This window comes from Ovis aries, chromosome 3 (assembly GCF_016772045.2).
Source record: "Ovis aries strain OAR_USU_Benz2616 breed Rambouillet chromosome 3, ARS-UI_Ramb_v3.0, whole genome shotgun sequence".
In the NCBI taxonomy this organism is placed as follows: Eukaryota; Metazoa; Chordata; class Mammalia; order Artiodactyla; family Bovidae; genus Ovis; species Ovis aries.
Window position 1 is genome coordinate 46259012 of NC_056056.1, and position 27687 is coordinate 46286698.

Genomic DNA, 27687 nt, shown 5'->3' on the forward strand with positions numbered 1-27687 from the left:
TTGCCACTCTGCTTATTTAACTTATATGCAGATACATCATGAGAAATGCTGAGCTGGATGAAGCACAAGCTGGAATCAAGATTGCCAGGAGAAATATCAATAACCTCAGATATGCAGATGACACCACCCTTATGGCACAAAGTGAAGAAGAACTAAAGAGCCTCTTGATGAAAGTGAAAGTGGAGAGTGAAAAAGTTGGCTTAAAGCTCAACATTCAGAAAACAAAGATCATGGCATCCGGTCCCATCACTTCATGGCAAATAGACGGGGAAACAGTGGAAACCATGACAGACTTTATTTTGGGGGGCTCCAAAATCACTGCAGCTGGTGATTGAAGTGATGAAATTTTAAAAAGCTACTCCTTGGAAGGAAAGTTATGATCAACCTTGACAGCATATTAAAAAGCAGAGACATTACTTCGTCAACAAAGGTCTGTCTACTCAAGGCTATGGTTTTTCCAGAGGTCATATATGGATGTGATAGTTGGACTATATTTAAAGCTGAGCATAGGAGAATTGATGCTTTTGAACTGTGGTGTTGGAGAAGACTCTTGAGAGTCCCTTGGACTGCAAGGAGGTCTAACCAGTCCATCCTAAAGGAGATCAGTCCTGAGTGTTCATTGGGAGGACTGATGTTGAAGCTGAAACTCTAATACTTTGGCCACCTGATGTGAAGAACTGACTCATTTGAAAAGACCCTGATGCTGGGAAAGATTTTAGGGGACAAGACAGGTTCTCAGTACACAGAAGGAGGAGGGGAAGGGGATGACAGAGGATGAGACGGTTGGATGGCATCACTGACTCAATGGACACGAGTTCGGTAAACTGCCGGAGAGGTGATGGACACGGAGGCCTGGCGTGCTGCAGTCAATGGGGTTGCAAAGAGTTGGACATGGCTGAGCGACTGAACTGAACTGTACAGTGTACATGTAATACTGTTGTAATAAAAAGTTATTTAATGAAATGATATATTGAAGTGCCCATCGGGAGCTATTTAGTAGCTGAGTGGTTAGATTCCAGGCTTTCACTGCTGTGGCCCAGGTTCAATCTCTGCTCAGGGAGCTGAGCTCTCGTAAGCTGCACTGTGTGGTCAATAGAAATAAATAAAGGGCCCATCAAGAGATAACTGGTTTAGAAAGATATAGTATATATGTTACATATATATATGTATATATATACATAACACACACACACACACACACACACACACACACACACACACACACACACACACACACACACACACGGGCTTCCCTGATAGCTCAGACAGTAAAGAATCTGCCTGCAGTGCAGGAGATGTGGGTTCAACCCCTGAATTGGGAATATCCCCTAGAGAAGGAAATGGTAGCCCATTCCAGTATTCTTGCCTGGGGAATCCCATGAACAGAGGATCCTGGTGGGCTACAGTCCATGGGGTCACAAGAGTCGGACACAAACTAGTGACTAAACCACCACACACACACACACACACACACACACGAGTCGGACACAAACCACCACACACACACACACACACACACACACACACACACACACACACACAGAGGCTTCCCTGGTGGCTCAGACAGTAAAGAAATGCCTGCAATGGAGGAGACCCCGGCTCAATCCCTGGGTCGGGAAGATCCCCTGGAGAAGGGAATGGCTATCTACTTCAGTATTCTTGCCTGGAGAATTCCATGTACTGAGAAGCCTGATGGGCTACAGTCCATGGCGTCACAAAGAGTCAGACACAACTGTAAGAGCTAGACATGACTGAACAACTAACACTTTCACTTTACTTTGCATACATACACACACACACACACACACACACACACACACACAAATATTACTAACCCATAAAAATGAAATATTGCCATTTAGAGCAACATGGTTGGACCTAGAGAATATCATACTAAATGAAGTAAGTCAGACAAATACGTAGTATTGCTATATGTGGAATCTAAAAAAGAAATTATACAAATGAACTTTTATATACAAAACAGAAATAGACTCATAGACATAGAAGACAAACTCATGGTTACTAAAGAAGAAAGCAGGGGAGGGATAAACTAGGATTACGGGATTAACAGGTACAAACTACTATACCTAAAATAGATAAGCAACAGGATTTACTGTATAGCACAGAGAACTATATTCAATATTCTATAATGGCAACTAGATGGGGAAATAATGGAAACAGTGGCTGACTTTATTTTGGGGGGCTCCAAAATCACTGCAGATGGTGATTGCAGCCATGAAATTAAAAGACACTTACTCCTTGGAAGGAAAGTTATGACCAACCTAGACAGCATATTAAAAAGCAGAGACATTAGTTTGTCAACAAAGGTCCATCTAGTCAAGGCTATGGTTTTTCCAGTAGTCATGTATGGATGTGAGAGTTGAACTATAAAGAAAGCTGAGCGCAGAAAAATTGATGCTTTTGAACTGTGGTATTTGAGAAGACTCTTGAGAGTCCCTTGGACTGCAAGATCAAACCAGTCCATCCTAAAGGAGATCAGTCCTGGGTGTTCTTTGGAAGGACTGATGCTGAAGCTGAAACTCCAATACTTTGGCCACCTGATGTGAAGAGCTGACTCATTTTAAAAGACCCTGATGCTGGGAGGGATTGGGGGCAGGAGGAGAAGGGGACGACAGAGGATGAGATGGTTGAATAGCATCACTGACTCGGTGGACATGAGTTTGAGTAAACTCCAGGAGTTGGTGATGGACAGGGAGGCTTGACGTGCTCAGTTCATGAGGTCAGACATGACTAAGCAACTGAACTGAACTGAACTGAATAACCTATAATGGAAAATAATCTGGAAAAATGTATATCTGAATCACTTTGCTCTATACCTGAAACTAACACAATACTGTAAATCAACTATTTCAGTTTTTAAAAATGATAACTATGCCTTAAAATCAGAATCCTTTTAACAAAAAGCTTAAAGAACACTTGTTCTACATCACTGAGAAAAGCTATATACCTTTCGTAGTGTTTCTTAAACATTTTGATAAAGTCAGAATTTTATAGAAGCCTCAGATATTTTCTCCCCCAAATGCAAATACACATCAAATACAGCCTACAATATCTGTGGGTTAATTTGCCCCCCTGAAACTATATATACTTGCCAGTTTCCCACTGGCTTTAGGAGCTCTCTCTTAGTACTCCCAGTCTAATTAATCCTCACAATTAATAGAAGCAGGAGAAATTCTGCATATCGTTACCATTATTCAACTCTCATTCCAGTGTATGTAATACCTGGACATATCACTTGTTAAAAATAAGTTAAGGAGGCCCAGGATAGAGTCACATCACCAAACTGAGACTTAATTACCAATCAGGAAATCTCCTAATCAATACCACTTAGGTAAACTGGTAGATCCTTGCCACCCCCTAAACAAAGGTGATCTTGTAATAAACAGTCTTTTTTGTCTTGTACAACACATGTTCCTGCTCCCTTCTGTCTATAAGTCTTTTATTTCATACAGCTCCTGGGGCTATTGTACTTTCTATTTGCTTGACTGGATGCTGCCTGATTCATCAATCAATGAAGAAAGCCAATAAGATCTTTAAAATCTACCGAGTTGAATTTTGCTTTTTTAATACAGGGCCTGCCTGAGCCTACAGGTTCCAAAACACCAAGGTGACCAATAAAAGAAAATCACCTCTGTGCCACCAGAGGCTGCTATTGTCAATGTAACTATTTTAGGTTGGGAAGGATTGCATTTTTAGAATACCTTTCAAACAAAAGGACCAAAGTACAAAGCTTTCTTAAATCTCAAAACACAACCTGATTTCCAGATGATAAGCCTGGGTGCAGGCCTATTAAAAGAACTGCCTAATTGCTATAAGACAACAGCAAGGAAAATACTCTGAGCCCTGTCTCAAAGGAAACTACAAGCATCTAACTAGCAGCCCTTCTGGTCGAGTTTGCTTTTCACTGTGGCCAAATAGATGCCCATTCTAAGTCTCATAAAGCAGCTAGTCACTTGCCCTGGTAAATTACTCCTTTTATGGCTTACAGGCTCTTTGGTTCCAGGCCATCAATATGTGTTTTTATAAAGTTTCCCAGTTCTAAAAATATTAAAATTTAAAATGTGAACCGAGATAATGTGGAAATACACTGGCCCTAAGTTTTGCAATAAACTCTCCTTGCTTCCTGTCTCTCCTCTGCCTTTTCCAGTTGTATTTTGATCACCATTCACTCTCCACTAACAGATATTGATTCAGAGTTTTGTGCCAGTCTTTCTGCTAGGCTCCAGGGGACAGAGAATGAATAAGACACACTCCTCTAAAATCTTACATTCTGGAAAGAGAAAATAATAGGTAAATGAGTGGTCGCAGAATATGCCACCCCAAAATATATGACTTTGGCTTAAGGATTATGTTGAGCTGAAGGCAACTGAGAAGCAGATACAAGGAAAGCTCACAGCCCTCCTCCTATTCACTTAAAAGCAGGACATACATTTTCAAAGAACTTCCCTGTGGCTCAGTGGTAAAGAAACCCCCTGCAAATGCAGGAGACATGGGTTCCATCCCTGGGTTGGGAAGATTTCCTGGAAAAGGAAATGGCAACCCATTCCAGTATTTTTGCCTGGGAAATCCCATGAACAGAGGAGTTTGGTGGGCTAAGCTCCCTCAGGTCACAAAAGACTTAGCAACTAAAACAACATTTTCAAAGGTGTTCCTCCTTCCCTGTCTACCAGGAAGTACAAAAACAAATGCCAGAAGACAATTTTAGACCCTTATTGATGGAGAAGAAATCGACTTAAATCTGTGATTCAAACCTCACTCTTGTTTATCATGCCTTTCCCTGTCATCTCTCTATAAATGATCTTCTGGACATGGTCCTTTTTTTTTTGTCTTTGGCTGAAGATGGTATATAAACAGGAGCTCTAAGCCACTGCTTTGAGTTACTCATTTTTCCCTGGGTATGTCACATGCATATATGAGGCATATACTGTGCTCAGTTGCTCAGTCATGTTGACTCTTTGCAACCCTCTAGATTGTAGCCCTCCAAGCTCCTCTGTCCATGGGATTTTACAGGCAAGAATACTGGAATAGGTTGCCATTTCCTCCTCCAGGGGATCTTCTTGACCCAGGGATCAAACCCATGTCTTCTGCATCTCCTGCATTGCAGGTGGATTCCTTACTGCTTAGCCACCAGGGAAATTCCACATATAAGGGGTGTGTGTGTGTGTCAGTCGCTCAGCCATGTCCAACTCTATGAGACTCCATGGACTATAGTCTGCCAGGCTCCTCTGCATGAAATTCTCCAGGCCAGAATGCTGGAGTGGGTTGCCATTTTCTTCTCCAGGTATACGAGGTGTACATGTTAGTAAACCTGTTTGTTTTTCTCATTAATCTGTCTTTTGTTACAGGTGTCCCAACCAGAACAGAAGTGGAAGGGAAAATTATTTTTTCCTCCTTTACATCAATAAATTATTAAAATGCAGTGAACAACAGAAAAAAAAAGTCATGAACTAAGGGTTGTTACTACCTAGTACCTAGAAGTAGCTATCAGAATTGGTGGTGAGAGAAAGAAAAAAATGGCTAACTCGGAATAGGTCAAAGACAGGCTTAATGTGAATAGCCAGGTATGCGGCAGGTGAAATAGCATGTCCTTATATAGGGAAGCATGAAACAGAATGGTGTGTTGAGAAACACTAGGAACCCCAGAGTGTAACAATAGGATTCAGGACACACTACCCCAAAATACAGAACCTTGGTGACAGAGTAGATGATGGTTCAGAGCATAAAGGGGCTCATTTATTTGCAGGCTACCTCGCCATGTATCTGGTGTGTTATTTCACCCTTTAGTGGGCTGTGCTAATCAATATAACTATCATAGCAAGCATCTGGAATGAAATTGCCATAAAACAAAACTCTCATTCTGCATTTTAAAATATTTTAATTCAAATTCAGACTCAAAGGTTTTAAATGGGATTGATTTCGGAAAGATGGGGCATACCTGGAGAAATCTAGTCTTGTTTTCTTTCTGATTATCCAAACATTTTTAAAAAACATTTCTTGTGGAAAATTTCAAACACATACAAAGCGAAAACAATTGTATAATGAGCTTCCATGTCCCTATCACCAACTTCAACAAATAAATTGCCTATCTTGTTTCCTTTCTGCTCCCATCCACTTGACCCTTCTCTTTCATTTGGAAAACCCCAGACATCATAACAGTTTATCTGTAAATATTTCAGTATGCTTCTCTAAAAGATATAGGTCCTTAAAAAAATAATACATTATTCTATCTTACACAGTAAAAGAAAAACACTTTCTTAATAATGAAAGAATATCAATCAATCAATTCCCAATTGTCTTACAAACTTCATATTTTTTAACAGTTTGTCTGAATATTTAAGTAGTAGATTAGCCAGTCAAATGAAATTAGCTATAGGTTCTCCTTCCAGCTTCATTGGGCTTTATTTTCTTGTAATTTATTTGTAGGTCATTTGTCCTAATGAGTTTCTCATAATCTAGATTTTATTGACTATATCCACATGATATCAGTTTTTAAAAATATATTTTCCTGTCCTTGTGTGTCCTACAAATCTGTAAATTTGTAGTTACATCTAGGAATTTGATTAGACTCAGATTCAGCTTGTCTCATTTTCTGCCAGGAAGTATCTAGTGTCTGCTGCCTATCAAAGTGCTGTGCCCCACCACCACACTTCCTGCTGCTGCTGCTGCTAAGTCACTTCAGTCGTGTCCGACTCTGTGCGACCCCAGAGACGGCAGCCCACCAGGCTCCCCTGTCCCTGGGATTCTCCAGGCAAGAACACTGGAGTGGGTTGCCATTTCCTTCTCCAATGCATGAAAGTGAAAAGTGAAAGTAAAGTTGCTCAGTCGTGTCCGACTCTTCTCCACCCCATGGCTCCTCCGTCCATGGGATACTTTCTAGACCTCCAAAATAAGAGTCATCTAGTCTGTCCACAAATCTGCAACTTTTATGGCTCTGGAGAGTGCTATACTAATTAAATATTAGTTCATCTCTGTTTCTAGATAGACTACCTGGTTACTTGTTTACTTACAATAGATCACAGAACTTCTAAGTTTGCTAGAACCCGCCTTTGGCTTTGGGCATGTATTATTGCTTAATCCTAGGAAGAAAAATAATTCTGATATCAATTGTTACAGAAAAAAATACGTAATTATAACTTGAAATCTTTCAGAGAATTAAGGTATCACACCTATGGAGACTGTCCCCAGAGCCAACAACGGCATCTTCCAAATTCTGCTTTGTCACTTCTGGCTAACTGGTCTACTTCTCACACGGATAAAAACAGTACAGTTTACTAAGCTTTAGAAGCCATTGAATTCAACCTCCTACTTTATAGACGAGGAATATAAGACCCAGAGAACTTAAATGACTGTCCCAAGATTACACATCTAGTCCAGAAAAACATCTACTTCTGCTCTATTGACTAAGCCAAAGTCTTGACTGTGTGGATCACAAAAAACTGTGGAAAATTCTGAAAGAGATGGGAATACCAGACCACCTGACCTGCCTCCTGAGAAATCTGTACGTAGGTCAAGAAGGAACAGTTAGAACTGGACATGGAACAATAGACTGGTTCCAAATTGGGAAAGGAGTACATCAAAGCTGTATACTGTCACCTTGCTTATTTAACTTGTATGACGACTACATCATCAAAAACGCTGGGCTGGATGAAGCACAAGCTGGAATCAAGATCGCTGAGAGAAATATCAATAACCTCAGATACACAGATGACACCACCCTTATGGCAGAAAGTGAAGAAGAACTAAAGAGCTTCTTGATGAAAGTGAAAGAGGAGAGTGAAAAAGTTGGCTTAAAATTCAGCATTCAGAAAACAAAGATCATGGCATCTGGTCCCATCACTTCATGGCAAATACATGGGGAAACAGTGGCTAACTTTATTTTGGGGGGCTCCAAAATCACTGCCATGGAGAAGGAAGTGGCAACCCACTCCAGTATTCTTGCCTGGAGAATCCCAGGGACAGAGAAGCCTAGTGGGCTGCCGTCTATGGGGTCACACAGAGTAGAACCCAGCTGAATCGACTTAGCAGCAGCAGCAGCAAAATCACTGCAGATGGTGACTGTAGCCATGAAATTAAAAATTTGCTTGCTCCTTGGAAGAAAAGCTATGACCAACCTAGATAGCATATTCAAAAGCAGAGCATAATCTTGCCAACAAAGGCCATCTAGTCAAAGCTATGGTTTTTCCAGTAGTCATGAATCAGAGTCAGAATATCAAGAAAACTGAGTGCCAAAAAATTGATGGTTTTGAACTGTGGTATTGAAGAATACTCTTGAGAGTCCCTTGGACTGCAAGGAGATCAAAGCAGTCACTCCTAAAGGAAATCAGTCCTGAATATTCATTGGAAGGACTGATGCAGAAGCTGAAACTCCAATACTTTGGCCACCCGATTCGAAGAATGGATTCATTGGAAAAGACCCTGATGCTGGGAAAGATTGAAGGCAGGAGGAGAAGGGGATGACAGAGGATGAGATGATTGGATGGCATCTCCGACTGGATGGACATGAATTTGAGCATGCTCCAGGAGTTGGTGATGGAAAGGGAAGCCTGGCCTGCTGCAGTCCATGGGGTCGCAGAGTCGGACACAACTGAACGACTGAACTGAACTGATATAGCAGAAATGGAACTCAAGCCTGAATTTTGAGCTCCCAAATTAATGCTATTTCCATCATCCTCATCATACTTGTTTGCATCATACTACACTAGTTGTTTTAACAAATAATCATAGCACATTTGAGGTTGCTGCCACTGTTGCTAAGTCGCTTTAGTCATGTCTGACTCTGCGACCCCATAGATGGCAGCCCACCAGGCTCCCCCATCCTTGGGATTCTCCAGGCAAGAACACTGGAGTGGGTTGCCATTTCCTTCTCCAATGCATGAAAGTGAAAAGTGAAAGTGAAATCACTCAGTCGTGTCAGACTCTTAGCGACCCCATAGACTGCAGCCTACCATGTTCCTCTGTACGTGGGATTTTCCAGGCAAGAACACTGGAGTGGGTTGCCATTTCCTTCTCCAATGTTTGAGGCTACACTGACATAATCTGATCCTTTGAAGAGAAATCAACCCTAGACTTATAGATCATGGAACACCTAAGAAGCTTCATCTTCTAGGGCCAGTGTCCTGAGTGAGAGTAAAAGCTTCTAAGGATCAGAGGATTAAGAACTACGAAAAATTATCACTGAATCTATTTCAGGCAACCATCATTTTGTGGATGCTAAGAAATTATTTGTGGTGTGCTCGCTTCGGCAGCACATATACTAAAATTGGAATGATACAGAGAAGATTAGCATGGCCCCTGCGCAAGGATGACACGCAAATTCGTGAAGCGTTCCATATTTTTTTAGGAAGATGGCAATGACGACCCTGTATGCAAGACAGGGAAAGAGACACAGATGTGTATAACGGACTTTTGGACTCAGAGGGAGAGGGAGAGGGTGGGATGATTTGGGAGAATGACATTCTAACATGTATACTATCATGTGAATTGAATCGCCAGTCTATGTCTGACGCAGGATGCAGCATGCTTGGGGCTGGTGCATGGGGATGACCCAGAAAGATGTTATGGGGAGGGAGGTGGGAGGGGGGTTCATGTTTGGGAATGCATGTAAGAATTAAAGATTTTAAAATTTAAAAAATAAAAAACTAAAAAAAAAAAGAAATTATTTGTGAACAAATATTGAAAGAATTTCACCTGCATAAGCCTCCAATCTAAAATACAGAAGTAAAAAAAGCCCAGCATTGTAGCTTATTACCTCTGAAGTTGCTCTATTGGAATACTGCTTCCATTTATTTACCTTGAGATTCAGGTCTCTTTGTGCTTCATTCCCTGTCTCCTACCAAAAAAAAGATAAAAGACTGACTTCATAGGATTGTTCAGAGTATTACAGGAGATGAAATGTGTACAAGGTTTAGCACTGCAACTAGCTAAACATAACTGAGCTAATAACTGATTGTTACTAAAATGTTCAGGGTCCCAAAGAGTCAGTGACTATGTTATGCAGGAGAAGCTACTGTAAAACAAGGGCCCTGTACTAACTGCACAGGCAGTCCTGACTTGGCAGGCAATCACAGGTCCAAAAATTTTAAGATTCTTTGGTATTTAACCAGTTGTGTATTTAAACCTCTTAACTGCTACCTAGTATCAATCAATATAGAACAATCAATTCCAACATCTAAATAGAAAAGCAGTCACAAGGCAACAAAAGTGAAAAAAAAAACCCACAAAACACCAAATGGGACTTAATTAAACTTAAAAGCTTTTGTACATGACTGCCTGGTGGTACAGTGGATAAGAATTCACCTGCCAATGCTGGAGATATGGGTTCAATCTCTGATCCTGGAAGATTCCACAGTCCAAGGAGCAGCTAAGCCCGTGGGTCACAACTTCTGAGCCCAGGCCCTAGAGCCAGCAAGTACCTACTGAGCCTGCATGTTACAACTACCGAACACTGTGTGCCTAGAGCCTGTGCTTCGCAACAAAAAAGCTACTACAGTTAGATTTCCACACACCGCGAGAAAGAGTATCCCCTGCTCTCTGGAACTAGAGAAAGCACATGCACAGTAACAAAGATCGCATGCAACCAAAAAAAATTAAAATTAAAAAAGTTTTTAATTTTAAAAAAGCTTTTGTACCACAAAGGAAGTCAACAATCTACTGAACGGGAGAAAATATTTGGAAATTACATGACCAACATGGGGTTACTATTCAAAATATATAAACAGCTTGTACAACTCAGTATTTTTTTTAAAAAAGGAAAACTAAAAAATGGGCAGAAGACCTGACTGGACACTCTTTCAAAACAGACATACAGATGATCAACAAGCACAGGAAAAGATGTTCAATATCATAGGGGCCTCCTGGCATCTCAGATGGTAAAGAATCTGCCTGCAATGCAGGAAACCTGGGTTCAATCCCTGGGTCAGAAAGATCCCCTGAAGAAGGAAACAGCAACCCACTCTAGTCTTCTTGTCTAGAGAATTCCATGAGGACCCGGCAGACTACAGTCCATGAGATCACAAAGAGTCGGACACTACTGAGTGACTAATTATCAGAGAAAGACACACTAATCATCAGAAATATGCCAACCAAAACCACAACGAGCTATCACCCCATACCTGTCAGAATGCTAGCAGCAAAAAGAACACAAATAACAAACACTGGTAAAAATATTGGCGAGAAGGTAAACTGGTATAGCCACTGTCAAAAACAGCATGGAAGATTCTCAAAAAATGAAAAAAATAGAACTACCATATGAGCCAGCAATTCCATTCCTCAGTATATATCTGAAAAAATGGAAAACACTAACTCCAAAAGATATATGCACCCCAATGTTTATAGTAGCATTATTCATAACATCAAGATATGGAAGCAACCTAAGTGTCCATCAACAGATAAATGGATTAAGAAAAGGTGGTATATATACACAATGGAATCCTACTCAGCCACAGGAAGAATGAAATTCCATTTGCAACAATATGGATGGATCCAGAGAATATCATGCTAAGTGAAATTAGTCAGAGAAAGATAAATACTATATGTTATCACTTATATGAGGGACTCTATAAAAATAAAACCAGTGAATGAATATAATAAAACAGAAACAGACTCATAAATATAGGAGGGGAAAAAAAACCCCAAAAAACTAGTGGTTCCCAGTGCAGAGAGGTAAAGGGGCTGGGAAGAGAGGCAAGACAGGGGTGCTGTTGTTCAGTCACTCGGTTGGGTTCGACTCTTTGTAAGCCCCATGGACTGCAGCACGCCAGGCTTCCCTGTCCATCACCAACTCCCAGAGCTTGCTCAAATTCAGGTCCATCCAGTTGGGGATGTCATTCAACCATCTTGTCCTTTGTTGTCCTCTTCTCCTGCCTTCAATCTTTAAGGGATTTAAAAAGCTACACGAATTATGTTATACATACACTGAAGAATAGCAAGGAGAGATAAGAAAGCCTTCCTCAGCAATCAATTCAAAGAATCAGAGGAAAACAATAGACTGGGAAAGACTAGAGATCTCTTCAAGAAAATTAGAGATACCAAGGGAACATTTCATGCAAAAATGGCCACAATAAAGGACAGAAACAGTACGGAACTAACAGAAGCAGAAGATATAAAGAAGAGGTGGAAAAAATACACAGAACTACACACACACAAAAAACTTCATGATCCAGATAACCACTATGTTGTGATCACTCACCTAGAGCCAGACATTCTGGAATGTGACGTCAAATGGGCCTTAGGAAGCATCACTACAAACAAAGCTAGTGGAGGTGATGAAATTCCAGTTGAGCTATTTCAAATCCTAAAAGATGATGCTGTCAAAGTGCTCCACTCAATATGCCAGCAAATTTGGAAAACTCAGCAATGGCCACAGGGCTGGAAAAGGTCAGTTTGCATTCCAATCCCAAAGAAGGGCAATGCCAAAGAATGTTTAAACTACTGCACAATTTCACTCATCTCACATGCTAGTAGAAGGCAATGGCACCCCACTCCAGTACTCTTGCCTGGGAAATCCCATGGACAGAGGAGCCTGGTAGGCTGCAGTTCATGGGGTCGCTAAGAGTCGGACACGACCAGGCGACTTCACTTTCACTTTCATGCATTGGAGAAGGAAATGGCAACCCACTCCAGTATTCTTGCCTGGAGAATCCCAGGGACGGGGGAGCCTGATGGGCTGCCATCTATGGGGTTGCACAGAGTCGGACACAACTGAAGCGACTTAGCAGCAGCAGCAGCAGCAGCAGCAGCAGCAGCAGCACATGCTAGTAAAGTAATGCTCAAAATTCTCCAAGCCTGGCTTCAGCAGTTCGTGAACCGTGAACTTCCAGATGTTCAAACTGGATTAACAGGCAGAAGAACCACAGATCAAATTGCCAACATCCATTGGATCATTGAAAAAGCAAGAGAATTCCAGAAAAACTTCTGCTTTATTGATTACACCAAAGCCTTTGACTGTGGATCACAACAAACTGTGGAAAATTCTGAAAGAGATGGGAATACCAGACCACCTGACCTACCTCTTAAGAAATCTGTATGCAGGTCAAGTAGCAACAGTTAGAACTGGACATGGTACAAGAGACTGGTTCCGGAAAAGAGTACGTCAAGGCTGTGTATCATCACCTTATTTTACCTATGTGCAGAGCGCACTATGTGAAATGCTGGACTGGCTGAAGTACAAGCTGGAATCAAGATTGCCCATGAAATACCAAAAACCTCAGATACACAGATGACACCACACTTATGGCAGAAAGCAAAGAACTAAAGAGCCTCTTGATGAAAGTGAAAGAGCAGAGTGAAAATGGTGGCTTAAAACTCAACATTCAGAAAACTAAGATCATGGCATCTGGTCCTATCACTTCATGGCAAATAGATAGGGAAACAATGGAAACAGTGACAAAATTTTATTGGGGGGGGGCTCCAAAAATCACTGTAGATGGTGACTGCATTCATCAAATTAAAAGATGCTTGTTTTTTGGAAGAAAAGAAAGTGAAGGCCCTCAGTCATGTCCGACTCTTTGCGATCCCATGGACTGTAATCTACCAGGCTTCTATGGGATTTTTCAGTCAAGAGTACTCGAGTGGGTTGCCATTTCCTTCTCCTGGGGATCTTCCTGACCCAGGGATCAAACCCAGGTCTCCTGCATTGCAGGCAGTCGCTTTACCCTCTGAGCCACCAGGGAAGCCAACCTAGACAACATATTAAAAAGTAGAGACATTACTTTGCCAACAAAGGTCCCTTGCTTCAAAACTATGGTTTTCCCAGTAGTCATGTATGGATGTGAGAGTTGGAGTATAAAGAAAACTGAGCGCCGAAGAACTGATGCTTGTGAACTGTGGTGTTGACAAAGACTCTCGCGAGTCCCTTGGACTCCCTGATGCCGGGAAAGATTGAAGACGGAAGGAGAAGGGGACGACAGAAGACGAGATGGCTGGATGGCATCAACGACTCAATGGGACTGAGTTTGAGTAAACTCCGGGAATTACTGGTGATGGACAGGGAAGCCTGGCGTGCTGCAGTCCATGGGATCCCAAAGTGTCGGACACAACTCAGCGACTGAACTGAACTGCCAAATCTCTTTTCCGATTCGCTTTCAAAACGAATAAAACTGAATAAAATACAGGTCTGTGCTCAGTCGTGTCCGACTCTGCGACCCCATGGACTGTAACCCACCAGGCTCCTGTGTCCGTGGATTTTCTCCAGGTAAGAATACTCGATTGGGTCGCCATTTCCTTTTCCAAAAATACAAGCGTACCGCCGGCAAAAACCCCACCCACCCGGGAGTGACACTTCCAACTGCAGTTAACGAGGGGTCCTCAGGCCCGAGGAGGGGTTAGTGGGGAGATGAGGTGTCCCGACACCAGCCTACAATCGCAAGTGAGCCTTTCTGCCTCCCCCGAGCTTGCTCAGCGCGCCCCCGGCCCAAAGGACCCCGGACCAAGAGCCCCAGCCAGCCCCCAGCTCCCCGGCGCTGGCCCCCTCACCCGGCGCGCGGCGGGCAGTCTGTGACGTCACGGCAGCGCCGCGCCTCCAGGAAGGACCCCTTCCCCGGCTCCTCCTCCTCCCGGCGGCGGTGCCGCTTTCTGGAAGGTTCGTGAAGGCGGTGGGCGCTTACGGTTGGTCCCTGGTCAGCCGCAATCCTTGTCCATCCGTCCTTCCCAAGCTCACGCAGACCCATCCAAGGTTGCCATGCCCGAGAACGTAGCACCCCGGACCGGGCCGCCCGCCGGGGCTGTCGGGGCTGCCGGCGGCCGCGGGAAGAGCGCCTATCAGGACCGCGATAAGCCGGCCCAGATCCGCTTCAGCAACATCTCCGCAGCCAAAGGTATCGCTCCCCGGCTTGAGTCGCGGCCCTCCGGGCCTGAGTGTGCACTCTTACCCCCAGCCTTGGGTGGGCTGTTCGTTCAGATGATCCGCTTTGGGCCTCTCATAGAATAAGCTCAGTGCAGGGATCCTCCTTCCTGTTCGCCGTTGTTCCCGACCCCGAGTATGGAAGCCTTTATACTGGCCCCATTCTGCGTCTTAGACGCCCACAATTTTCCGGGGCGTGCTGCTTTCACCATACTTAAGAAAGCAGCCGGGGCCCTCATGCAGCGGTCTACTGGTAGAATGTTTGCATAATACTTTACAGTCTTTTTGTTTTATTAAAATAGGGAAATACTTTTCTGGCTCAGCTATTGAATTCGGGTAAACTCTCCGCGCCTTAAATTGGGGCGGGGTCCATTGTACTGGGGGGTGTGAAAGAGACCGACCCACCTTGTTTGAGAGTAATTATGAGGCTGCGTTGAGCTTTGGTGTCCTCTCTGCACGTACAGCCAGCAAATGAAGAAGAGTTTGGCTTTTGGTGGAATTCAAGAAGTCCTGGGTTTCGTTTAGTTACGTTACTTCGTGGCTTTGTGACCTTTAACCAAGGTTTTCTTGCCTATAAAATTGAGGATGGAAAAGTTCGCTTAAAAAAAAGTTGTGAGGATTAAGAGACGTCGGGATGAATTAGAAGAGTCTAGAAGAAAAAAGTGAGAACAGAGGCTTAGAGTTCTTGCCCGTTATGTGTTTGAGTACAGGGAGTATTTCATTTGGGTTAGAGCATCAGGTGCCTGAAGAAATGAGAAGTGAGATCAGAAAGGTAGAGTGGGGCCACAAGGTGTCCTTTGTTGTTGTTCTGGAAAGGCGTTAACACGACTCCCGCAGCTACAGATTGTTTTTCAGTATAATGAAATAATAGCTACCTTGGAGGGTTGCTGTAAGGCTTAAATAAGAAAGCATCTGAGGAGCCAGGTGTGTGTATATGTATACATAGAGTACAGCCTTACAGATATTTGAGGTTATCTGTCCAGGGGACTGAGGGTATGGTGCTGCTACTGCTGGAAAAAATCAGGTAACGCTGAAGGAAGTATGGTGGAAGAAGAGAGACTAGGTTCTGGTTCAGGCTTAAATGAGTTGAGGATGTCAGAATGACTAAATGGTAAATTTAGGAGTCGTTTGAAAGTTCAAGAGAGTCTCTACCCTGAAATGAAGGTTGTTTGAAAGTTATCTAGAGACCATAATTGAAGCTTAGATTTATTTCATTAGAAACAAGGTGTTTAGGTAAATTCTGGTGCCATGTTGTGGGGCCGGAAAAGCTATAAAATATGGTAGATTTTCAACAAACAAGGTAACAGGATGGGATGTTTACTTCCGCAAATTTGGAAACATCCCTGCACAGAGAATTGAAATTGGACAAGAGAGGAATGCATATAGGAGGAAAAGGCCACTTACTTGTAAACTTGACCCTTACATCTTAAGTGAGGAGAGCTCCTGGAACAAAGGGGGACTACTAGACTGTCCAAGTCAGACAGAACCCTACAGACTGGTGGGGAAAAGCTGTTGCCAGATGCATCCTTAGTGTAATTCATGGAGCCAGTTTTTTCTTTGGTTGACGATGTCAAAACAGCACACACACACACACACACAAATAGTTGTGGTAGTTCTAGTACTATTCAGCACAAGTCATTTAACAGATAATACTGTGTACTACATAGTATGTTAAACTTCAGACACTTTTGAGGAGGTGATCAGCAAAAATTTTATGTTTTGAATAGTGTGCCTTTCTAGAGGTTTCCTGTAGATGACTGTAAGGGTGTTCTTAAAGTGAATTGGGTCTGCTTGTAGAATCGTTGCCATGTGGGTCCACTAAAATCACCTGAAAGAGTGATTAATGATGGCTGAATAATTAGGAAATGCAGCCCCCAATTATGAAATAATTAAGTAGAATTTTTTTAAGCTATAACAAATATTTTCTTATAATCTTTTTAAGATTATGTATTAATACAACCCACTGAAAGCATTATTTTAGTTGTGAAATATACAAAAGCAAGTAGGGCTGTAGAATGTGCTAGGAGATCTAGCTTGTCCTGTTATTGCTGTTTGTTTTGTTTCAGAGAATGGGAAAGGTAATGCAGTTCTCATTCAGAGCACATGACTTAAGTTATATTGATATTAATAGGATTAGGTGACTTCAACATTTATTCTACCATATGTGCAGGGTACAAATGCTACATATAGTGACTTTAGCAACAAAAAGTGAAGCATCGTACAATTAAAGGAGTAAAATAATTATTTCTGTTTTGAGTAGATTTTTAGGTATAGAATTTCCTTTAGCAAACACAGTGAATTGTTATGCACCATATTCTAATAAGGACAAGATGATTATTTGTGAGTAGAAGAAATGCTTTGCTCTTTAAAGAGTCTTGGTTTCTTTTTCTTGTTTCCCTATTTACAGCTGTTGCTGATGCTATTAGAACAAGCCTCGGACCAAAAGGAATGGATAAAATGGTAAAAGGCTCATTCATTACTTATTTAGTACTACTGTGCCTACTGCAAGCTCTCTATAGAGGGTTAAGATGTGCTGTTTAAAAAGTAAAGTGTTAGAAAGGCTTTGAGAGTTCAGAAAGGGACAGATTACTTTGGGGTGAATGGGACCTAGTTATAATTCATATTTTATGATGATTCTTTATAATATCTTTTGTATCCCTTTTTTAGTGTCTTAGTTCCTTCACTTTTAAGTAGGAAAAAAACCCAGGTATTTCACTTGTAAACTGGGACTATTACTGCATGTTCTTAATCTTTACACCAGGGTAAGGGAAAACAATTTGAAATTAAGCATTATGCAAACATAAGTTCTGTACAAGAAGTATTAAAATTAGTAGAGCTTTTAGGGTTTCACATTAATACTGGATAAAGAAAAAAATTTTTTTGAAATAACAACCTTTAAAAAACTATACTTTGCAGATTCAAGATGGAAAAGGTGATGTGACCATTACAAATGATGGTGCCACCATTCTGAAACAAATGCAGGTGTTACATCCAGCAGCCAGAATGGTAAGTGTAATTTTTAGGTGAGAGTGTTTTGGGTTTCTTTAAGTGTATTATTTGATATTCGGTAAGCAGTTAAATTTGTTTTATTTGATCACATGGTAAGTTTAAACATGGTGAAAGTTTCTCTTTTTTATGCTAATCAGGCATATTTTTAGGATATGTTGTATGCCTAGCATTATGTTCTTCGTTGAAAATCATAATAAAACATGATTCTCCTTTTCCACAGCAACGTGCCACACATATAAGGAAGAGAGAAAAAAATGTACTGTTAAAAAAAAATTTGTACCAATTATTAGTTCAGTGGGTGTTAGCTGAAAGTAGAACTTTTTGTTTGCAAAATAAATCTTGTGTTTAAACTTTCCCTGATATTTATTTTTAAGAACAATTTTTAATTCAACTACAAGTCATAATGGTGATTCTAGTGTCAAGTGAGGAGTCAAAATATCAGCAAAAACAAATTCCTTAGAAATTCCTGTTTTAAAAATCCCTTTTGATTAGGTAAAGGTGACTGAAAACTGGTCAGGTTGTGCTTCATGCAGGGTCAGTTTAGATAAATATGGCCAAGGATTTCAAACTAATAATCTCCTCTCATCTGAATCCTGCACTTCATAGTTTCTGAATCTATAGAGTGCCCCTAGTTCTTTTAAGTAATGGGAAGAAAAAACAACCTGTAGTCTGAACTATAAATCATAATATAGCTTCTTATAAAGTGTGTAAATAGAATTTTGCATGCCACAAATATATAGGTCATCATTTTTAAATCAAACCAAGGTGGACAAAAAATCAGAAGAAAAGTATATTGACTCTTACAGTGCTGATAATCAAGATCTGTAAGTGAACATGATGTGAATGTCACTGACGCTGTTATTGGGTTCTCATGAACCAGTTCTTACTGAACAACTTGACATGTTCTGTTCACCCAGCTGGTGGAGCTGTCCAAGGCTCAGGATATAGAAGCAGGAGATGGCACCACATCAGTGGTCATTATTGCTGGCTCTCTCTTGGACTCCTGTACCAAGCTTCTTCAGAAAGGTGGGTAGGACATAAGACATACTTTATTACTGAATAAAGGCAAAAGTTATTAAGTAATACGAGATTAACAATTTAATTTGAAACAGCTAATTTTGCTGTTTATCATGTATTAAAAATTTTTTTCTGCTTCTGGGTCTCCCCACACCCCACCCCACCCCTGGTTTTCCTGCTTTTGTTTTGAATGGAACTTCATAAAATTTTGCTTTTAAAAAATGACTGGTTGGTGGTATTACTAAACAGGCTATAGATGAGAGCAGTGATTTAGGAGAGAAAGTAAGGATTCTTGTTTTGGTACATACTGCCTAAATGTAGTTGTGATTCCTCAGTCACTTACTATTATGTAGACTTATAGAATCTTTGTAAAGTAAAAAAAAAATGGTTTTAATCTCAAGTATCACATAATATGTAATTTATTTCGAATTAAATAGAAATAAATCATTAGACATTAGTAGTTAAAGTTATTCGAACCATTATTAAGAATAATTTAAAATTTGACTGCTTTGATGTTGTAATGAGCAAAGAAATTTTAAGTCACGTCAAGTATGATGTTTATCTGTTATTATTAAATTAACTACCCTTTCACAAATGACAGGGATTCATCCCACCATCATTTCTGAGTCATTCCAGAAGGCCTTGGAAAAGGGCATTGACATCTTGACTGACATGTCTCGACCTGTGGAACTGAGTGACAGAGAAACTTTGTTAAATAGTGCGGCCACTTCATTGAACTCAAAGGTGAGACAAGCACAATGCGATCATTGTAAAAGTACAGTTCAGTTCGTCAGGAACTGCAACTCTTATTCTGTGGTTTTTGATGCTGTATAGTTCATAAATATTAACTCTCAAGAGTGGGTAACTAAACTAGTTTGCATAACTGAATTAGTTCAAGTAAAATTAACTAACGTCAAGGCTTTTAGGTAAGTTGATTTTACAGATGGGAAAAGAAAGTGAAGTTAAATAACTTATCCAAGATCCACTAATGAGAGGCAGAGATGAGACTTGAACCCCAGATAGGGCTGCCCATCATGGTCCATCTCTTAACCATGTTGCTATTTTTTTTAAATCAAATATAAAGCATTAATGTTATTTTCAGTTTCTTGGAAGCTCATGTTACCTATTTTCTGTTATGTTGTGTGTCCCATGCCCACTCCATTCTTTTTCCTTTTCATCAGTGTTATTTAAATGTTAAGGGGAAATCTAGATCGTATTAGTGATATTAAGTAATAGTGTTGATAAATATCCCCAGAACTAATTTAGACTAATTTAGAATATCATAATGGTTATAAGCATTGGTCATAGAGCCTAGACTGCTTGGGTTCAGTGCCAGCTCCACTTAATTAAGCTGTATGTTTTAGGTTTTTCATTGGAAGATTAAGTATATGAATGTAAAGTGTTAAAGCTACTGCATGACATAGAATTCATGCTCAATATGTTCTAACCATTACCTATTTTTATCAGCCCCTCAGCAATAGGGTTGCACATATATAACATCTGAGCATAAATTCAGTTTAAATATGAAACCTCAGCATAAAATTGTTCTTTTGGATTTCCTGTTGAATTACTAGTAATCTAGTCAGTCCTGACTATTAATAAAAGAGGAACGCAAATGTATATTTTTATTGGTGACGGTCAAACTTGAGTGGAAAAGATAGTTTATATGTAATGTTTCCCGACATGTACTCCTTGTGTGTGCTAAATCACCTCAGTTGTGTCTGACCCTTTATGTTCTCCACCCCACTCAAAAAAGTAATTGAGATTACTTCTTGAATATCTTTATCACTAAAGAACTGGGACTTTCTCTGTTAACAACATTTTATGACACTTAACTTTTTTTCTTTTTAATACTAGGTTGTGTCCCAGTATTCAAGTCTCCTTTCTCCAATGAGTGTAGATGCAGTGATGAAAGTGATTGACCCAGCCACAGCTACTAGTGTAGATCTTAGAGATATTAAAATAGTTAAGAAGCTTGGGTAAGCATCTCTAATTATAACTTTAATAAAAATTAATTTTCAAAGTAAACATAAGCTGTTTCAAAAATAGTTAAATGAAAAATGTAGATGAAAGTCATGTACGTTTAGTTGTTTTATTTTCATGACAGCTGATATTAATGTGGAAATTTGAAGAGTTAGTTTATATTCCCTGGTGATGGCAGAGCAGTGGTGTGATCAGAGAGGTTCAGAAATGGGCCATTAATAAATATGAGTGAGGTTGAAGCACATTTTATCAGACTGATGATTTTTAATCTGTTTCCAGTCTGTTAAACTTGGAGATTTCCCTCCCCTCTTAACTGTCTCTTCATTTTCTTTTTTCTTAGTGGGACAATTGATGACTGTGAGTTGGTGGAAGGTCTGGTTCTTACTCAAAAGGTAGCAAATTCTGGCATAACCAGAGTTGAAAAGGCTAAAATTGGGCTTATTCAGTTCTGCTTATCTGCTCCCAAAACAGATGTAAGTAAAACCAAATGAAATTATTCCTTAGCTGTTTGACTTTCTAATAACAAAGATATTTGCTGATTATTATAAAAATAGAAAATGCTGATATTAATACTAGTGATAGAAAGCAAGGATTTAAAAATCAGTAAAATCAAGACAAAAGTATAAAATGTTGGATGCCGCATGTGATGGATTTAATTTCAGTTGGCTGTTTATTGAAATTGAGCATTGACTTCTCAAATGAAGACAAATAATCATAAGGATATGTATAAAACAGTAAAGCTAGGCTCTGTGAAAGTGGTGGTCTAAGAGGGATTTCCAGATTCTTTGTCTTTATGTTTGCATAGTAGAACTTTAAACCAGCTTATTGTTTTTATTCCAAAAGTGATTTTTAATTTAACATATTAAATCTGTTAGTGATAAGCACCATTCCCTAAAGGAGTGGCTGCTCTTTGTCACCCGATTCAGGTTTGCTCTCATTTCATATTGTGTTAGCATATAGGTTTCCTGTTCAGTCGTTTGTTTCCCAAATTTTAACCCATGTAAAAATCAGTGGTCTTTTATAGGTCTTAAATATAATAGTACTTGTCTTTAATTGCTTTCAGCATATCAATATTTTTTAACCATGGAGTAAAAGGGATGCAATTGAAGTTATTTCAGTAACATGTAAATTTTTATGAGGACAATTGACGTATCCATGAAATAGGATGATCATTTTTACCTTTAATGATTTCCACAACATTGTGAAAAATACCAGTAAGGTGTATAGGTAAAAGTAAAAAACCTGAGTTGCATTTCATTTATATTCACTTTTCTAGACTTTCACTGTGTGTGTCTATGTAATCTCTAGGTTGGTGTGATTTTCTTTGGGTTTATATTATACATAATATTTTCATTAAAATTCTCATTTTTTGCTTAAGAACTCTTAAAATCCAAATTATTAATATGTTCTTTTTCTGAACAGATGGACAATCAAATAGTGGTTTCTGACTATGTTCAAATGGATCGAGTGCTAAGAGAAGAGAGAGCTTATATTTTAAATTTAGTGAAGCAAATTAAAAAAACAGGATGTAATGTTCTTCTCATACAGAAGTCTATTCTAAGGTATGGGGCATTTTATTTTTATCACCTGTTAACAATAATTGATTTTGGATCCCTTCTAGCAGTTTTTAAGAAGCATTAGGGGTGTGTTAAACCACTAGAAATCTGGAACAGATTTGCATTTTAGGGCATTGTAGTATTCTGGTAAATTATCTAAAATGAGTTCCTTTCTTGTTATGATAATTTAAGTGTGGGATATATGTCCTTCTTGACGAAGATCCTTACTATCAAGTAAAAAGGTACCTTATTAGGTAAAATTTTAGAGGTATTTATTTAAAGTGAAGTCGCTCAGTCGTGTCCAACTCTTTGTGACCCCATGGACTATAGCCTACCAGGTTCCTCCGTCCATGGGATTTTCCAGGCAAGAATACTGGAGTGGGTTGCCATTTCCTTTCCCAGGAGATCTTCCCAACCCTGAGATTGAACCCGGGTCTCCCGCATTGTAGGCAGATGCTTTACCATCTGAGCCACCAGGGAAGTTCTTTAAAAGGCCATGCAGTAGTTTGTCTTGAAATTTTAGGAGTTTTGAGGGGAATCCTGGATAGTCCACGGATTGGAGGAATACTAGATAGTCCACGGATTGAAAGAATTCTCCAAAGTTTGAACTGATGCCTTGAAGAAACTGATGTTTCAGTGTTTTCTTCTAATAGATAGACGCATTCTTATGTACTCTCTATAAGTATTGTGGATCTCTTGATATAGACACCTTCTTGAAGAGTTGGAATACCTCTTGCTAAATTCAAGTTACATAATAGCTAGTAACTTCTAATAAATTGCTCTCAAAACTCAGTTTACTTATCTGTAAAACAAGGATACTGATATCTACCCTTCAGTATCAGGGTTGTTGGGGTGCGGGAGTCATTCAGATAGTTTGTGTAAACATGTAAATTTGTGGGGTCTTAAACATAATTTAGCATGATACTTAATTCTAAATTCATGAAGTATTAATTAACTATCAGAAGAATGATGACAATTACTTTTGTGTGTTTTACAACTGTCCTTGGGGTACATTTTAAATATTATCCTTTAGAAATCTTATTTAAGAATTTTGAGCTCATAAACTTGGTCAAGCTATTTAAAGCATCTCCTTTCACAAATAATTAAATAATTGGCCATTTAAACAATAGTAAAATTATGGAAAATCCTAAGGAGTTAAATAGCAAAATTTCTGTTCTAAACCAGTGTTGACGTAATCACTGTTTCTGTATTTTAGAGATGCTCTTAGTGATCTTGCATTACATTTCCTGAACAAAATGAAGATTATGGTGGTAAAGGATATTGAAAGAGAAGACATTGAATTCATTTGTAAGGTAAAATATTCTTAATATCTGTATATGTGAAAATGTTCACTAGTCAGACATCTGAGTTGGTGAATGTGACTGTTATTCCCAGACGATTGGAACCAAACCAGTTGCTCATGTTGACCAGTTCACTGCTGACATGCTGGGATCTGCTGAGTTAGCTGAGGAAGTCAGCTTAAATGGTTCTGGCAAACTGATCAAGGTAACTATTAAAATTAAGTTTCTGTTTGCTTGGGGTTTGGATGTGTTTTTTTTTTTTTAATCCTTGAAATAACCTAATTCTGGAGTTTGTTTACTAAAGATTACAGGTTGTGCAAGCCCTGGAAAAACAGTTACAATTGTTGTTCGTGGTTCTAACAAATTGGTGATTGAAGAAGCTGAGCGCTCCATCCATGATGCGCTCTGTGTTATTCGCTGTTTAGTGAAAAAGAGGTAATATTACTAAGTAACGTTTTGATCATTAAAACTTCCATATTTTGATTATATAAGATTTTACATTTTAAAGATTTTTAGTATTATTAAAACTTTAAAGAGTATTAAGCTTTTAAATAAATCATTATTTCTGTTGGATAAAATAAACTAAAAATACACTTCTGAATTTCAGAGCTCTTATTGCAGGAGGTGGTGCTCCAGAAATAGAGTTGGCCCTACGGTTAACTGAATACTCACGAACATTGAGTGGTATGGAATCCTACTGCATTCGTGCTTTTGCAGATGCTATGGAAGTCATTCCATCTACACTAGCTGAAAATGCTGGCCTGAATCCCATTTCTACTGTAACAGAACTAAGAAACCGGCATGCCCAGGGAGAAAAAACTACAGGCATTAATGTCCGAAAGGTAGTAATTTAAACTTTTGTTACTGCAGGAAATGTTGATTAATATAAAATACTAAAAGCTTTATAATTGTCTGTGGAATGAAAGGCTTTCTAATTAAAAATAGAGTAACCTTCAATTTGGATACAAAACCTGCAGGTTAGTTAATGTATGCTAATGAGTGAAAATGAAGATGATGCATTAAGTGAGAAATAGTATTTTGTTCATTAACCCTGCATTTTATGATTGTACAACTTTAAATCTGTGCTTCCGTTTTCTTGGTTGTAAAAACAGGGATTATTATAGTTCCTTCATAGGCCTGTGAGGATTAAATGGATTACTAAATAGAAAGTGAAAGTGAAGTTGCTCAGTGTTGTCCAACTCTTTTCGACCCCATGGACTGTAGCCTACCACACTTTTCTGTCCATGGGATTTTCTAGGCAAGAGTACTGGAGTGGGTTGCCATTTCCTTACCCAGAGGATCTTCCCAACCCAGGGATCGAACCTGAGTCTCCTGCATTGTAGGCAGATGCTTTACCATTTGAGCCACCAAATAGAAAGTTCTTAACAAAGATGGCTGGTGTATAGTTAACCATTGCTGCTGTTGTGAGCACCAGCCTGGTGTAGTTTCATAGGGTAGACACATAGAACAGTACTGATTTCTCCTGTTGCATTATTAACGTCTCCTTTTATTGAGAAGACAGTTAACATGTAAGGGGGGAAAATGGGCACTACAAGGTGATTTTTTTTTTTTTTTTTAATGATAGAAGCAGGTAGATTCGAGGGCACTGGTTAGGGAAAGTTTTAGGAAGCTGCAACTTTGGTTTGGTAGGGGATAAAAAAGTTTCAGATGGGGAAGCAGTGATTTACAGGTAAGAGGGACCAAAAACGTTAATTCATTTTGTCTAGAGCAGAGGTGATGTATTGATCATATAATGGACTTTAAGATTGGAAAAACTGGATAAAAGCTAGAATGAAGAGTCCCTTGAGTTGTTGATGAATGGGTAGGGTGGCTGGGTGTTTGTTTTTAAATTCCTATAGTTGGGAGTTTTTGTTTTTTGTGTGTGTTTGTTTAAACCAAGAGACTAAGGTGATGGAAAGAGTATTTTAAGGAGGGAAGAATGGAGACAGGATTGCCTATTAAGACCATCAGCAGTAATCCTAGGTTAAAGGTGAGGGAATAGTGGCAGTAAGAATCTAAAAGTGGAAAGTGAGAATGATATAAAGTACCAGGTAGACTAGACTTGGCCAAATTCAGAACTGGGAATCAAATGATTTAAAATTTTATACCTTTTTTCTTTAATTGAGATAGTTGATTTAGAGTGTTAGTTTTGAGGGCTTCCCTGGTGGCTCAGTGGTAAAGAATCTACCTGCCAATGCAGGAGACTTGGGTTCGATTCCTGGGTTGGGAAGATCTCCTGATGAAGGGAATGACCACCCACTCCAGTATTCTTGCCTGGAGAATCCCATGGACAGAGAAGCCTGACAGGCTACAGTCCATGGGGTCGCAAAGAGTCAGACAAGACTGAGCAACTCAACAAATTTTCAGGTATATAGCCAAAAAAAATCTTAAATTTAATAACTATATCATCTATTTAATTTTTGCCAGGAATTTTAAAATAAAAGATACAAGGAATTATTTTGGAGTTCAGATTGGGAGAGTACAGCATTAATTCAGTTTTTCTAGATTTCAGTTGAAAAACAGCCTATAACTTAGGGAAATGCTTAGTAGAGAGTATCTGACTCTTGACTAGACTACAGGAAAACTAAGCTTGAAAGGCTTTGCGGTTTTCTGGTAACAGTGTAGTTGGTAATGTGTATCATTATAAATTCTAAAAGCAACTTGTACTGGTTTGCAGGGTGGTATTTCCAACATATTGGAGGAACTGGTTGTCCAGCCTCTGTTGGTTTCAGTCAGTGCACTGACTCTAGCAACTGAAACTGTCCGGAGCATTCTGAAAATTGATGATGTGGTAAGTATATACAGGTTGTGAATTTCTTACGAGGGCAGAAAGGCATATTTTTTGAGGAGTTGGGGTGGGAGCAATAAATGTTGTTAGTTTGCTAGTCATCAGGGTGAAAACAGTTCATACTTCTAGTATTTTCTCACCTATAAAAATGGGGAAGTTTGGATAACCACCTTAAACATCTTCCATCCTTAAAATTGTGTCCTTACAGGTTTTGAAATTTTTCTCTTTTCAGGTAAACACTCGGTAATCTGGTTAACACGGTCTGACTGGCACCAGCATGGCCGCTGATGGTGCAGCTGGAGTGGAAGAGCACCTTGGCATTCCTTGTTGTTTGGAAGATTGTTTCTTTTATGAATTTCTGGGCCTGGTCTTCCAGTTGGCATTTGCTTGAAATTGTATTGACACAGTTTAATGAAAATATTAAATACATGGTTTCAAAAAGCAGGTTAATTTATTGCTCTATACTCTGCATTATTCCCACTTTCTCCCAAACTCTGTTATTTCTGATTCACTTGAGATCCCTGTGAAGAGAGAAAAAAGTAGTAACATTTGCCTGTTAAATTCTTACGGACTTACTGCTGGGTACTTTTAAGTTTTGTGTTAGGTTGTGGTGGTGGTGGTTTTTCTCTTTTCTGGCTGCGTGGCATGTGGGATCTTACTTCCCTGACCAGGGATCAAACCCACACTCCATGCATGGGCAGCAAAGAATCTTAAACACTGGACTGCCAGGGAAGTCTCCAGTTTTGTGTTTCTTGATAGAAGTATTGAGAAGGAAAAATGGCCCAATCTGCTCATCACCCTGATAAACCCCCACTTTCAGTAATATATATGCTGTTTGAAAAGTTAACAGTACAGAAAGAGTGAAAAATGAAAGTCTTTCTCATTCTTACCTCTTTTTCTGAGAACCACTGTTGTGTTAATTGGGATTCCCTCTATAAATAAAAATACGCATATATATGTAGCAAATTTTGTTTGTATAAGTAAGTGTTTTGTCAGTGGTTTAAAACACCTTAATCTTGCACCAAGAGTACCGGAAAACTTAACTAGTTCTGTCCTTGTTTCAGTCTCCATCTAGTCAACTTTGCACACATTCTATGTATAGCTTAGTGGTCTTCTTTTAACTTGCCAAGCACTCCTTTACAAACGCTTGCATGGCTTTTGATTGCCTTTGGA

The 27687-nt window shown here is 39.6% G+C and overlaps 2 protein-coding genes and 1 non-coding gene across 5 annotated transcripts in view; 2 read left to right on the forward strand and 1 right to left on the reverse strand.

Moving 5' to 3' along the window:
* COMMD1 (copper metabolism domain containing 1) overlaps nt 1-14994 on the reverse strand; it is a 188071-nt gene extending 173077 nt beyond the window's left edge. For 2 of the 3 annotated variants that reach the window (XM_042246013.2, XM_060412080.1), the window contains exon 1: nt 14494-14522. The gene's annotated coding sequence lies outside the window, so the exon portion shown is untranslated. Of the gene's footprint in view, nt 1-14493; nt 14523-14888 lie in introns of those variants that run through there. The other variant, XM_042246012.2, reaches the window with a different exon arrangement.
* LOC114114142 (U6 spliceosomal RNA) lies at nt 9251-9357 on the forward strand. The gene has a single exon (XR_003588981.1). It is a non-coding gene; the product is annotated as a U6 spliceosomal RNA (small nuclear RNA).
* Nucleotides 14571-27480, forward strand: CCT4 (chaperonin containing TCP1 subunit 4). The gene is made up of 14 exons (XM_015094328.3): nt 14571-14834; nt 17268-17320; nt 17777-17866; nt 18787-18895; nt 19488-19630; nt 20744-20865; nt 21210-21342; nt 22292-22431; nt 23642-23738; nt 23821-23931; nt 24031-24161; nt 24334-24568; nt 26404-26517; nt 26747-27480. Exons 1-14 carry the CDS (start codon nt 14699-14701, stop codon nt 26759-26761), a joined length of 1629 nt encoding a protein of 542 aa, XP_014949814.2. The 5' UTR covers nt 14571-14698; the 3' UTR covers nt 26762-27480.
* Nucleotides 27481-27687: the final 207 nt, after the last annotated feature.